Source organism: Tympanuchus pallidicinctus, unplaced genomic scaffold, assembly GCF_026119805.1.
Source record: "Tympanuchus pallidicinctus isolate F22 unplaced genomic scaffold, pur_lepc_1.0 scaffold2, whole genome shotgun sequence".
NCBI lineage: Eukaryota > Metazoa > Chordata > Aves > Galliformes > Phasianidae > Tympanuchus > Tympanuchus pallidicinctus.
Window position 1 is genome coordinate 35,369,776 of NW_026294721.1, and position 14,975 is coordinate 35,384,750.

General features: G+C 39.9%; 2 protein-coding genes across 4 annotated transcripts in view; one reads left to right on the forward strand and one right to left on the reverse strand.

The window, feature by feature from the left end:
• The window catches only part of SEC24D (SEC24 homolog D, COPII coat complex component), a 117,592-nt gene extending 110,112 nt beyond the window's left edge, over nt 1-7,480 (reverse strand). The window contains exon 1 of one of the 2 annotated variants that reach the window (XM_052681590.1): nt 7,382-7,403. The gene's annotated coding sequence lies outside the window, so the exon portion shown is untranslated. Of the gene's footprint in view, nt 1-7,381 lie in introns of both variants that reach the window. The other variant, XM_052681599.1, reaches the window with a different exon arrangement.
• SYNPO2 (synaptopodin 2) overlaps nt 1-14,975 on the forward strand; it is an 86,308-nt gene that overhangs the window by 44,585 nt on the left and 26,748 nt on the right. For both annotated transcript variants that reach the window (XM_052681585.1, XM_052681586.1), the window contains exon 2: nt 10,518-10,669. In XM_052681585.1, coding sequence (XP_052537545.1) covers nt 10,518-10,669 — 152 coding nt within the window. The remainder of the gene's footprint in view (nt 1-10,517; nt 10,670-14,975) is intronic.

A 14,975-nucleotide genomic window follows, 5' to 3' on the forward strand; every position in this document is an offset into this window, starting at 1 on the left:
TAAGGATTCAATATGTTGTCTACTACCCACATTTGTAATGAAAACCTTTGCTCCTTCCTCTTTCAGCCTGTTTCCCTTCCCCCTACTTCAATAGAATTTGGGCAGATGACCAATGAAATGAAAATGAGACAGGGGAGCCACATAGGACTGTAACTGATACAGGATATGAAGCTAGGAATGAGTGGGTTTGACAAAGCACACACTAGTAGCCAAGTGGCTCATTTGCCTGGTAGCAGGATGGATTTATGGCCTGTATGTCACTAATTAATAGGCCAGTTCCCCATGCCCCCTCCAAGTAGTTTACCCCTCCCCTCCCCCCCATTGCTTAGTCGGAAAGGCAGATCATAGGAAAAAACACCAAATTACAAAAATCCCTCGGTCTAAAGTAAACAAAGCACAAAGACTTCCAGCAAGCTCCTTCCCTCCCACCTCACCATTCTTCCTTAAGACATATTGATTTCACACTATTCCTATCACAGTGCTAGACAGCAATCCAGAGGATAACAGGCTATTCTCTTGTGCCTTTTCTCTTCACTACTTTCCATACACAGAAATGACAAAAGTGGTCTGAATCTCCCAAAGACGTTCCTGAGATGATGTACCCTCTGTTGCTGTCCAGATGTCTGGTTGAAATCAGATAAATGGTGTACTGCAGGAATATTACCTATTATCAGACCCAGTTTTATAGCTATACATGCTCTGTCACCACCACAGATGAGACCTGCAAATCTTCCTCAAATCTCATTCACAAACGATTCTCAGAAATTCTACATTATAAAACTTATTTTACATATTTCCAGGTGCAGGAAAGCTAGCTGTAGCTGAAACTTACAAAGCAGCTTCAGTTCTCTCAAGGAAGACAACAGCTCTAGACTTCACAAAAACCAACAGAGTAGTCCAGCCAAAGCTGGAACCACTCATTTCATGATGGATGAATGCCAGCTTGCTCTGTCTGAACACTGCTTTGCTCTCTTGTCCAATTGTACAGAATATAGTTAAAAATCAATGCCAACTTGCCCTCAAGTTAGAACCTCTTGGCAATAATGTTCCATTAGCCAGAGACAGTAAGTTGGTACCAGCATTGACCACAGTATCAGCGCTACTAACAATTTTAATGGCTGTGGAGCCCTTAACCTCAAATTCAGTCACCACTAACTGCTGGCCTGTCCAATCTCCACCACAGGTAAATGAAAACATCCTGCATTTTGCAGCTTAAAGTTATCAATTATTAGCCAAAACAGTACAGCTTGGAGGAGCCCAGCTCTTAATGAAGTCTCCAGTACTGGAACGGGGCAATCAGTAACCCAATTTATGAATGCAGTGTTAAGCTCTGAGGCTGTGCCAGCCATAAACCCCTCTCCAGGAGGAATGTTCTTTTGCCATTTTATGTCCTTATTCATTACAGCAAAAATACTAGTTTGAGCTGTTCCTTTAACCCTGAGTCTGGAACCTTGGTTCCACAGTTACATATAATTGAAAAAAAATCAGCATCCACATCAGCAAATTTCATACATGATGAGGCTGCAAAAGCAGTAAGAGCTTCTGCTCTTTAAGTTATTTATAGAAGTTTTGAATACTGCCTCAAAAGGCCTCTGGATACCTAACGTTGATTTTCATTGTCAGAAAATAGTCCTCAGTGTCAGAAGCCTAGAAAAATTGAGTGTTTCAACTGTATTTTAGAAATATAAACACAATAGTTGTATGTTCTGGTATAAGCTCTGTGATAATGGTGCAGCCTGTAGAGTGACTCAAAGAATCATGAGCATGCAATTAACAACTATGAAGGGTTGTTCAATAGAGGACCGCATACTTGAGCTGTCTCTCGGCAAGATTAACTCCATCAAAGAAACATAATCATGTTGATGTAACATGCTTTATCTAAGGGACTTGCCTTGGCACCACAGATTTTGCCTGAGAAATTTCAAACAGCTCATTCCTAAAACGCTTAACAGTATGTACTCATTCTAGTTGACAGTTAAAGCCACACAAATGTATTTTAACACCAAGAATAGTCTCCTGACTCCAGCACTCAGTTTCTGTCTCCTCTTTGTTTTCCTCCATTTGTCTCTAAGGACCTGCAACTTTTCTTTGAGAGGCTGGCAGTTTCTGGCATGGGTCAGGCATGCCTGTTCAATATCTTCCTCATACAGTTATCCCACTCTCTAGTTCTGCAGATATCTTGCGCATCTTTATTACAGTGATGGATGATATACAAACTCCACAGAATGAACTAAAATTTTTTTAGTTGATATACAATATCAAGACTCAGTTGAGCAAAGAGGAAGCATACAGCCTGTTATTTCCATTCCCTCACAATCACAGGAAATAAAAGATACTGTCTTTCTAAAGAAACAGAATTTCAGACATGGAAGTGCACAAGTTTTTAGTTTCTTCTCCCAGCTGTGATGAGCCTATGCTAGAAAAGTTGTTCTCTTTGTAACTGTGTACAAACATTCAAGTTCTATCTTATTATCATCATATGATGCCTACTTTCAGGTAGCAGATTTTTGTATTTACCTTTCATTTACCTGCCTTCTGATTGCAATTTTAGAATAGGAAATGTGATGCTTTTTCTGCTGGAAACACCTAGCCTATGGTCTTTAAATCATACTAATGGTGCAAATATATGGCAGTGGAACTGCTGTATCAGTGACAAGTTCATATCAAGATTATGCAGAAGGTATGCTTACCATAAGCACAGTCTGTTGTAGTGCTTCAGTTCTTATTACCAACTGCTTTGCAGTGGTTGATATAGACATTTCTCAAAGGTACGCAACCATATTAGCCTCTTGTTAGTCAAGACTCACCATAGAAATTCTTTTTCCAGACCAAAAGATACACTGAATGGAAAAGAATTTTGATGCTAGCTATATAACAAAGAACCCAATAAAGAAGCACTGACAATCCAATTCTCCCTCTGCACATGGGAAACACAAGGAAGAAAATAAAAAGAACACAGCTACAATGCTCAAGAAAAAAAAATAAAAGTTGATTAAGATTTAAGAAGAAGCCAGAAAGCATTCAGTCAGTCACCATTTAAGCTAGGCAACAAGGAAAACAGAGCGGGAAAAGAAAAGCCACACTACTGAGGTGGCATTTCTCTTGTCACATATTCACCAAGTCATACACAGCACTAATGAAAAAGAAAATAAACATTTTAATTCTGACATGAGGTACCTAGTACAGAATAGTACACCCCAGCGAAAGTATAATCCATAGCTAGGCAGGCTATATGCTAGAACTGTTGTGCAAAATGAGTAAGAACGTCAAGTGCTGTACCCAAGCTTGCTATTGGGAAATCTGCTGTGTCGCCAGCATACCAGATCAATATTTCAGAGATCATTATCTCATCCCTTCTTCAGCTGCTATTTTTGAATTTCTGCCAGAGAACGACTAGCAAGATGATACACTAGTGCATGAGTTTTGGGAATTTGAGCAAGCCTTTCTTTTCACTGAGATTAGTCAGCTCTCTGGCTCCAAAAGTCACAAGGACTTGGTCAAGATTTAGATGGTCAAACATTTTATTTAACTCTGACAACAGCCTGTAAGCTGTACCAAACAAATTGATTCTTCTGCATTTGTCAAAGAAACCATGAGGAGAAGTGAACCTTTGCCTACATAGGCCCTTTAAAAGTAATGCTTTCTATTTATTTCCATAGAAGCTACTGCAGATACAAACAGCCCAGTAACACTATCTCTGAGAGCTCAAACTCTCGTTTACAAAACACTATTCCTCAACATAGGCCCAACATCAGCAAATTTTCACCAGTGATGAACAAGAGCCTACATGCTGTGCTTGTAACCATCTGCACCAGCAGAGGTAACCCGTTTAAAAGTACACTGACCTCAAACACAAAAAGCAACAGAAGGACTAATTGGAGACAGCTGTACAACAAGTAAATCAATAATCAGATCATATATCCTGCATTCTCTATAAATTTGACCCATGCATTCGTACATGACTAAATCTTAATTAATATTTTGTTTGAGCTATGGGTTGGTAGATGAACCCAGAACCTTTCAGGCAACTAGACTGATTATAAAGTTATAAAGTTAAGAAGTGCCTTCATTTAACATAGCATAACATCCTATGTCACATACTTTGCCACAAACAAGCATAATCCTATAACATCATTTCAACTTTTCTGGAGACAATCCTGGTAAAAATCCATTGCAGCACTTCTATGAGCTTGAAAAGCAGTACCCTGCCCCACCTCCTGGAATTACCAGAATACCTTCTTGGTATAATTGAGAGCACCAATAGTCACATATAGGAAAAAAGTTGACTCACCAAGATGGTGATGAGGGTCTCTGGCTGTAGAACATTCCGTCTCAGGAAGCAGCCAGGAGACACTTTCCCTCCAGAGACTAATCCTTAAATGAGCCCAACAGGGGGTTGGTGGGAGACCAGGCTCCAGCCCTCCCAGTCACATGGAAAGCATAGGTAAATTGTCTGCACCTGGGCCAGCCTCTGTTGGGTGCTCAATCATCAATTCAGGCCACGATCCAACAGTTCTCCTACAGCAAGGGACTGTTTAAGCCTATTTAGAAATATCAAAAGTCACATAAAGAAATGACTCACCTGATGAGCAGAGGGTTTCTGGCTACAGGACATTTCTTCTCAGGAAGCAGCTTTCAACCAGGAGACCTTCTGCCTTTGAAAACTAGCCCTTAAATGAGACCAGGGAGGGATACACACAGGGGCCACCCCTTCCAGTCACATGGGAAGCACAGGTGAATTGCTTGCAGCTATGCTTTCTGGGCCAGTCACTCCCTCCACCAGGTGCTCAGTCATCAGTTCAAGCTGTAACAAATCAGTTCCCCTGCACCTGACTATTGGAAAGAATTTGGTGAAAGGTAATATTTCAGTGCTTATCTTGCAAGCCAAAGATACTTAATTATTCAAAAACATTCATGAGATAGTTAGCATGTTTGTTCAACCCAATTATTTAACAGATTTTTGCATGATCTCACTAGTCTTATGGTACAAATTCTACATATATTCTCAAAAAATAGGCCTCAGTGAATTACAACATGCAGGAAACTGGATGATTTGTACTACCTAAAGTCACAGCATTCCAACTTTAACATCTAACATGCTCTAGAAACAAGCACCCTTACTGCATGCCCATGATTTCAGAGAGGTTAGCAGGACCAGGAGTTTGGATCTCATACTCTTACTGAATTTGCCCTGCCCAAAGGCTTCTTATGATGGCTTTTTCTGTGATTGAACCTGAAAGAAACTGGCTCATGTAGTGAGGAAATTCAATGCAGAAGAGAGGGGGAATGTTATCAACTTGATATAAACTTACCTTCAGGCAGTGCAGATACAACTGGTTTGAGCCATGTTGTGCAGCAGACTCAAAACTCAGATACAGGTATGGCTAATGAAAACACTGACATTTGATGTGCCATCTAAAGATATTTTTTATAAGAATACAGTTTATGTAGCCATTATGGATTTTGATAATCCATACACTGAGTATCTCTACAAAGACAAGACATCTCAGTCTTGTCTGCACCATTAGTGTGACACCATGCTATCTCAATGGTATACATGCTTAAGATCTGACCTGTAAGCTTGAACTATGGCCTGCTAAAAATATCAGGCCCCTTTGTTTAGAATAAAATCCCAAACCCATTATCAGGTAGGCTTATGTTACCGTATAGATGTTTCTGTCTCAAAAAATCTTGCTAACTAAAGCTTACTTTTTTTGTCTAAAAGACTTCCATGTTGTATAAACAAAGTAAAACAAAGTCCTAGGCCCAAATTTTTGATCATCAGTACTAGAAGTGCATTTGTAGCTTAATATTGAATTTCTTAATTTCATACTACTAGAACCACTAACACACTAGTAATTGTGCCACTCAGTGCTTCTGCTTCCTAAGAAAATATTGTACATTGTTAATTCTATTAGACTGATAGACAACTTTTAAATATATTTAAATATGATTTCAAGCCTCTGTCTTTGCTGTGGAAATTACAATAAAATAGATGAAGTGCTTTTTCATTCTGTTTCTTAAGTGCTATACCTTTGATTCCTGATCCTGAACTTTATGACTAATATGAAGCTGATCAGTTAATGAGGAATATAACCTCTGGAAAGTATAAAAAATAAAAATAAAAAAATAAAAAAATAAAAAAATAAAAAAATAAAAAAATAAAAAAATAAAAAAATAAAAAAATAAAAAAATAAAAAAATAAAAAAATAAAAAAATAAAAAAAACAATGCCATGTGTATGAGAAAAAGATAGTCAATAGGGGAGAAGTGCATTTCCACTACATCCAAGGGCAATATTTTCTGTTTTGTTATCTGTTTCCTGCAGACAAACTGGAAAATGATCAGTAGAATGCCGTGAAAATAATTTAAGTTCCAGAAAGCTTGCTTTAAATTGAGGATATCTCTATACAAACATATGTGTGTTTTAAAGCCACAAAAAGCATACTTAATAAAAATAAAGGTAGAGAGTAAAAGAATTACGTTCATGCCCAGATTGCTTATTTTCTCATTCAGAAAATGGTTCAGTCAGGCTACAGCTGAAGCACCTAATTTAGATTCTCTAAGATACAGGACTGTAATCCCAACAGCACACCAGAATAAGAATTAGATATACTACCAAGAAGTCACTGGTAAAAACAAGATTATGAAATCTTCTACTACATTTTGTATTTAGGCAACTGAAAGAACTACTGAGTGTCCTCACATGTAATTACCTTATGATGCGCTACAATCCAATGACGTTATTAACAGATTCAGCATACCTCAACTCTTTCATCTGCACACTATACACTCAGATACACAACCAAGACTGTCAGCTGGTAATTTGAGCCCAAATTGCTTTCTATGCATTCACCTGCAGCCCACAGTAAATAACAGGTGAATCTAATTTAGCTTCATCAGGGCTACATTTTTTGCAGCATGTTTCCCTGCTATCCTTCTTTACCACATGTTGATTTGCAATGTGGAACGCTTTTGAGTTGTATAAACTGAACTGGTTTCAGATAAAATGAAAGGAGCACATCTAATACACGATAGTTAGGCAAGGGGTCTGCAGGTCATATAACAAGACTAGAGTTTGTCTAAAGTAAAAATGCTATAAGGCACCCTGCATTAGCTTTCTCTACAAAACCTTCCCCTTTACAACATACTACAGCAAAAACAGCCACAGTGTGGCTTGAACTCTGGCCTGCTAAAAATATCAGGCCCCTTTGTTTAGAATAAAATCCCAAACTTCCTGGTGCTGCTGTGCCACTTATTTTTTTTCCCAACAAGCAAAGGAAAAAGAGATAAATGTATTTTCTGCTATCAGCCTTTCAGACTAATAATCTTGTATTAAGTCAAGTTTCTGACAATCAGGATCTTCCCAAAATCTTACTCACAGTTTCCAGCTCCAGGACAGACGATCCTGAACATGCTGGTAACAGCCCAAGCCCCACCCCCACGGGGTGATGAGGTGCCAGGTGAAGGGAATGAGAAACCCTCCAACAGACCTCATTGCCACTTCACTGGAAAAGCTGTGATTTAAAAGAAAAATAAAGCAATTTAAACACTGCACTATATACAACTTGAGTAATAAATAATAATATATTGAACAATATTACTATATTACTATACAAATCATATGCTAATACTGTATTATATGTAATACTATAGTTCACATAGGTTGCTCCAAAAGTAATGCTTCTTATTTATTTCCATGGAAATTACTACAGATACAAAGAGCACAATAACTTTATTTGATAGCGCAAACCATCAGCTACAGAACACTGTTTCTCAAGAGAGGCCCAACGTTAGCTATGCATTTTCACCAGGTATGAACAAGAGCCTGCGTGCTGCACTTGTAACAATCTGCACTAGTGGAGGTGACCCACAGCCGATGTCACCACTGCTGAAGCACACCACCTTATTGTGCTCACAGCCACTATTTGGTCTCCATCAACACTCAGCAAGTATCAGTGAATGTCAGTAGATGCAATTTTTTCCTCATGGAGAAATTCAGTGATAGACCTTTGCTCCATACACACTTCCATATTGGATGCCATTTTCTCAGATTGCTACTTTGCTGTCATCTGTCACACTGCAACGACATGTAACAGAATATTGGTGAGAAGGTTCGACATCTACTGTCATACCACCACCTCCTCCCTCTGACATCATGGGCCAACATAATAAAACAGGACGCATAACTCTCAGAGCAGCCCTCTGTAGTAGTATACTATATATAATATACAGTATAAACTTCAATAATAAAAAGTCCTGGCCGAGACAGGAGCAGAAAAGTAAAAAAACAAGTCTGAAGTGCTTCAACATTCCCCAGGAGCAACTGTTCTCTAGACAGGTTCAGCACAAGTGTTACAGGCTCAGCATTGCAAGCACTGAAAAATGAAGAAAATTTTTCCAGTAGATCCCATTCACAAATTTTAGGGTAAAAAAGCCCCACCTTTCCCTCCCAAAGAAAAGTCCAGCCCAAAGCAGAAAGAAGCAACAAGTAACTGGAAAGGCCTTGGCTGCAGTGCAACACAGGAAGAATCTCTTTGAACAAAAAATCATGTTAAAGGTTTGATGTATGCGGATAAACCTGGAAATAAAATAATGAGAGAAAATTTGCTCTAATATGCGTATGAACTGCAATGCTATCAGATAATGCAGAATAATGACTTACAGCAATTTTTTTCCAGCATAGCCAGTGCTGAGTTCTCCTATATAGGCCCAAGTATCTCACAGCTTGTGATCTTTGAAGAACTCAACAGGGAGCAAAATGGACTAAGGGGCCCTTTCAAGAACAGTAAAAAAACCTTCACTGTCTCTATTTTCTTTGAATGCTACCTAGGAGACTATTAGAAATAATGAAACCGTCTGTGATGTCCAATAATTGACAGAGATATATTAACATTGTACATTTGAACTTTCTCTTTTTGACATACATCACTGAAAGTATGGAATAATGGGTAACAATTTCTCTTCTGAGACAGTTGCAAAGATAATCTGTGGCAGACGAATCCCAAATTCTCAGGCACTTAATAAAGAAACAGAAACAAGTTTTCTTCTCACATTGTTGGTATCATCTTACATTATTTCTGTATTCACATGTTGCTGTGTCTTTTGAAAAAAAGCCATTCTAAATTCTTCTTAGTGTACACATTAAATATTTACATACAGGCCTTGTACAATTTTAATAGTATACCTTCCTATTTCAAAAAACAGCAACAAAAAATCAACCAAAATCCTAGCTCATATATAAAGTAAAATACTAAACACTATCTAAACTGTCATTTCTTCCCAAAGTACAAGGATGTTTATGCTCTTGCCTAGGGGAAGATAAACATAGCAGCATACCACTCCATATTTGTAAATGTTAATTCCTCTGCAAGGTAGTAACCAGCTTCTGTATGCATAAGCCATCTGTTTTTTCACTGCTCAAAAAGCCAGAATATGACATACAGATATGCTTAAATTGAAACAACAAAGATCTATGGCCCCACCACAGGGGAAAAAAAAAAAAAAAAAAAAGTGCAATCTCACTTATTCCACACATTGTTCGGACTCCAAGAAACTTCAGAACAGCCTTCAGAAATGCTTCCTAGGCACTAGTCTAGTGGCCTGTTAGGATACCAGGGATAATTCTATAAGTCCATGGGAATACGTCACCCTCAAGTCCAGTATATATGAGAATGTGCTCTTCTAGAGTCAACGGAGATTGACTCTGCTGCCTTAAGTGTGGTAGAGCTATGCTACTTCTAAAAAAAATTCCAAGCAAATGCTCTGATGATTTTATTCACCCTCATAACAGACTGGATAACATCTTAAACCATCGAATGCCCTTATAAGAGTATAAGTCATAGTAAAGTACTCCTGCAAGCATTCTGGTTAATATAATGTACTGTTTGCCAAATATGTACTTTAAAACTAGTAGTCAACTGTGGGGTATAATGTGAGTGGTGTTGAAGCTGTCTAGGTTTTGTTATATAAAAACTATGATAAGCTATAACATGCTGCCAGTGGAAAAAAAGAGTGAAACAGGAAAAAACAAACCGTGTAGATTCTTGAATAAGTACTTAATGGGAGAGGTTAAACCATAACAGGAATCTTAATCTTTAATAAATCAGGGAACTTATTCAGATGACTGAACACGGATTTAGGATCTTCAGCCATTCTTCAGCCATATAATTTGGCAACTAAACCTTTAGTTGAGCATCTAAGGAAAAGTGTCCAATATACCAGGAATTTGTAAACCTGTAGCTTTAACAGCAAGCAGATATTGAAATTCTGCCCAGAGCAGCCTGAAGTTATATACTCTTCTTTTGAAATCTTGGCTTAGCAGTCTTCCATTCTGGGAGAAGCTAATGAGACTTTTGCCTTTCTGATAGATGCTAACTGACTGCTGTCCCTAACTTCTGTGTTTTTTTTTTGTTTTGGTTTGGTTTTTTTTGTACAAAGTTAAGTTGGGGACATATTTCCTGCTGTTTTCAAATGAACAGTAAATGTGCAATATGGAATTTTGTTTTTGACTCATAGGTTCGCAACAAAAGCAAAGCAGCTAAGGCTGGCCTGTGTGAGGGGGATGAGGTGGTGTCTATCAATGGCAAACCTTGTGGAGACTTAACCTACGCTGAAGTTATCGTTCTGATGGAAAGCTTGACTGATGTCCTGCAGATGCTTATCAAGAGGTACAGGAATGCTCAGAACACTTTGGTGCAATTCTGTTCAGCATGCCACATAGAAAATGTTGGTATTGAATGCAATTATTTTGCAGATATACAATGTGAGCTTCTGATAGTCCTACTGTTTGTGTCTTTAATTCTGTTTGTCTGCACTGAAAAGAGAGGGAGGACAGTATATTTGAAGGAATTAATGTACAGAATTCAAATGGCACAGTTTATACACAGAAGGGTAGAGTTTCCAAACATATATTTCTTATTGTATTTCTTATTAACAATATTTGGTACTTAAAGGGAGTCCACTACCATATTTGCACACTGCAGAGTCTTGAGTTCAATTATTCTTTCCACTCCTTTGAAGTAGTGAAGTGTTGTTATTCCCCACAGATAGGGAAGTGAGGAATATAATAAACAAAAGCTGTATAGATGGAGAAAGTGTGTTAGACAGATATGCATTGATGGTGACATGGCAAATGGTCTTCTTGGGTAGCATAATGTGTAGCAGCCAGGACAGAGAGAGGGCCTGGAAATCATGAATTACATTTTTGTGGATAATATCACTCCACTAAATGAGGCAGGGAAAGTCACTTACGTCTTTCTGGGTCTCAGATTCTCCACTTACAAAAGTGACAGTGAAGTTTATTTTTCTTCAGAAATGCTTAGAGCATCTTACAATAGAGAACTTCCATGCAGATTTACAAGGAAGCCAGAAGACTGCTCATCAGTGCATCTACAAGTTCAGTCCTATAATGATCATCAACTTAATATATACTATCTTGTGTTCAGAACCACTGATAGTGAACACGTACTCACCAAATTGTGCATTCAGACAAGATGAAGTCTGAATTGCCTTCAGCACGGTTAAGAAGAGCAAGAAAAGACCTGACACTTTTTCCTTCCATGTAGGGACCTGTAGCTGCCTCCAGAATTACTGTAGTCCTCCGTATCTGCTCTCACAAAGGCAGGAGCAGGAGGACAGACAGGGTCAGGATTCCTCACAACAGCTAACAGCATCATTGGAAAGGCTGAAAAGACTGCTACAAAAAAACTTCCCTATTATTACCAAGGAAGTCTAAAAAAGCAAGTGACATTTCTCCATGTTTTCTGCAACCTGCGCAAGGGAAAATTCCAAAGTGCGTAGTGGTTCGAAGTCACTATCTGCCTTCAAAACAAAATGCTCTGAAAGAATATTCATTTTATTCATAACAGACATTTTGCATGGCCTGCCTGTGCATCTTGTTTAGGGCTAAGCATTGTATCAATGTGATGAGATCAGGGGAACAATGACAGCTGAGCATTATAGCTTATTTTCTACATGTTATGTAGCTCATTTCTGGTTCAGTAGCATATCATTTGAGTGTTCCTTGTGTGGTAACTACATTCCTGTTTTTAATTCATCAGATGACAACAATAAATGCACTTGTAAAAATGATATTTGTGGTTAACCAGCTGCCTTCTCTGCAGCCATACAAATACCTCCATATGCTTTGACTCCTGGCTGTTGCTGCTCCTTAAGTGACATTTCAATTGGTCTGAAGGTCCCATTACGCTCCAGCTCAAAGTGGCAGAATATCTACTCACTCAATTGCTTCTTCTTGAATGTATGGTAAACAATAAGACATTTCCTGAAAATCAGAGCTGAGCCAAAGTGTTAAGGACCACTGTTTCATGGAATGAAACTCTCTGCCTTTTAGAAATTTTAAGAAAATTGCGGTTGCTCAACAGTGTTCTGAAATTTTTAATGGAATTCACTATAAGAATCTGAGAATTACTTCTCGTCAGCTCATCTCCCAATTCCCAGCACTTTGTGTCAGTATCTTTTCTGGTGGGGAATATTAAACTGAAACCCTTCTCCTCCTTTGCAACCCCTTTTGTAGGTAATATCCCTCTTAGTACTACCACCAGAAGGATTTTACAGTAAGTGCCTTAGCACACTCAAAGCAATGAGAATCAAGTCATTTTTTTCACAAGGAGCCACTTGTTAGCCATCTCAAGAAAAGACCAGGAATCATAAGAAAGGACTAATGCCTAATTAAAGTGGCTTTCCAACAGTGATCTCTGCATCTGAGCTTCTCTTGCTGGTAGAAAAGCCATCCCTTGTTAGATGCCAAAGGCAACATGGTGACCAAAGATCAGGATAAGGCTGAGGTACTTAATGCCGTCTGCCTCAGTCTTTAATAGTAAGACTAGTTACTCCCTGGGCACACAGCCCTTTATACTGAGAATTAGGGATAAGGAACAGAATAGGCCCTGAATGATTTGCGATTAGATGATTTTGGACCTGCTCACAAGTCCATGGGACCAGATGGACTGCACCCTAGAGTGCTGAGGGAGTTGGGGATGTGGCTGCCAAGCCACTCTCCACCATCCTTCAACAGTCCTGGCTAATCGGGGATGTCCCCGCAGGTTGGAGACTGGCAAATGTGATACCCATGTTCAAATAGGGCCGGAAAGATGATCCTGGTAGCTACAGACCTATCAGTCTCACCTCGGTGCCAGGGAAAGTTATGGAATGAATAATGCTGGGAGCCATCATAGACCAACTGAAGGTCAATCAGGGAATCAGGCTCAGTCAGCATGGGTTTATGAATGATAGATCCTGTTTGACAAACCTGATTTTGTTCTATGACACACTGACCAGCTTAGTGGATAAAGGTAAGGCTGTCAATGTGGCTATCTGGACTTCAGTGAAGTCTTTAACACTGTACCCCACTACGTCCCTGCGGAGAAGCTGGCTGCCCACGGTTTGGATGGGCATACCCTCTGCTGGGTGAAACACCGGCTGGATGGCCAGGCCCAAAGAAACTCTTTGTTAAATCCAGTTGCCAGCTAGTCATGAGCGGTGTCTCCCAGGGCTCGGTTCTGGGGCCATTCCTATTCAGCTTCTTTATCAATGATCTTCACGAGGGGATCGAATGCACCGTCAGTAAGTTTGCAGATGACATCAAGTTGGGAGGGAGTGCTGATCTGCCAGAAAAAGGCACTACAGTGGGACCTGGATAGACTGGATCAATAGGCCAAGGTATGAGTTTCAATAGGGCCAACGTCGGGTCCTGAATTTTGGTCACAACAACCCCAGGCAACCATACAGGCTTGGGAAGGAGCGGCTGGAAAGCTGCATGATGGAAAGGGACCTTGGTGGACAGTTGGCTGAATTTGAGCCAGCAGTGTGCCCAGGTGGCCAAGAAGGCCAATGGCATCCTGGCTTGTATCAGGAATGGTGTGGTGAGCAGGACTAGGGAAGTCATCCTGCCCCTGTACTTGGCACTGGTGAGGCCTCACCTCAAGTACTGTGTTCAGTTTTGGGCACCTCACCACAGAAAGGAAATTGAGGTGCTAGAGCAGGTCCAAAGAAGGGCACCAAGGCTTGTGAAGGGCTTGGAGAATATGCCCGATAAGGAGCAACTGAGGGAACTGGGGTTGTTCAGTTTGGGGAAAAGGAGGCTGAGGGGAGACCTTATTGCCTTCTTCCAATATCTGAAAGGTGCTTACAGCGAGAGCAGGGTTGGTCTCCTTTCACTGGTGACAGATGACAGGACGAGGGGAAATGGCCTCACATTGCACCAGGGTAAGGTTAGGTTGGGTATCAGGAAAAAATTCTTTACAGAAAGGGTTGTTAAGCACTGGAATAGGCTCCCCACGGAGGTGGCTGAGTCACCATCCCTGGATGTGTTTTAAAACCGTTTGGATGTGGTGCTCAGGGACATGATTTAGTGGAGGGTTGTTAGAGTTAGGGCAGTATGGTCAGGTTGCAGTTGGACTCGATGATCTTTAAGGTCTTTTCTAATCTGAGCAATTCTATGATTGCATGATTTCTTCTTGGAAAGCTTCTGACTGTTCCTGAACTATGTGCACAAAAGATCAGATTTTCAAAAGCTTTCATCATTGACCTGACTCTGTTCTTACTGAACTCACTGGGAGAAAAAATAGCTTTTAAATCAGGTTTTAAGATGCTACTTGGGCTTTGATGTCCAGAAGTTTTTCTAATCTGTAAGCTACAGTTACTGACCAGCAGTGCACAGAAAATCTTTGGTTTGCAGGGCAAATACCCTCCAGATACCATGTTGGGGAGCATCTTACTGAGTGGTGCCAGCCATGCTCCCCTGCCCTTTTCACATCAGCATTAGCAACTCCTGAGCTTCAGCTGAGTCTAGAAAGAAAATTTTCTAGGGGAAGCAGGGAGCGTGCTCAATGCATACCTAAATGAAATACACCATGTAGGGAGTAAAACATGACTCTGAGACAAATCCTGCTGTGCTGACTCTGAATTTTGCTTCCTTCCTGGAATTATACAAGGGGTGTTGTTCCTACAGTG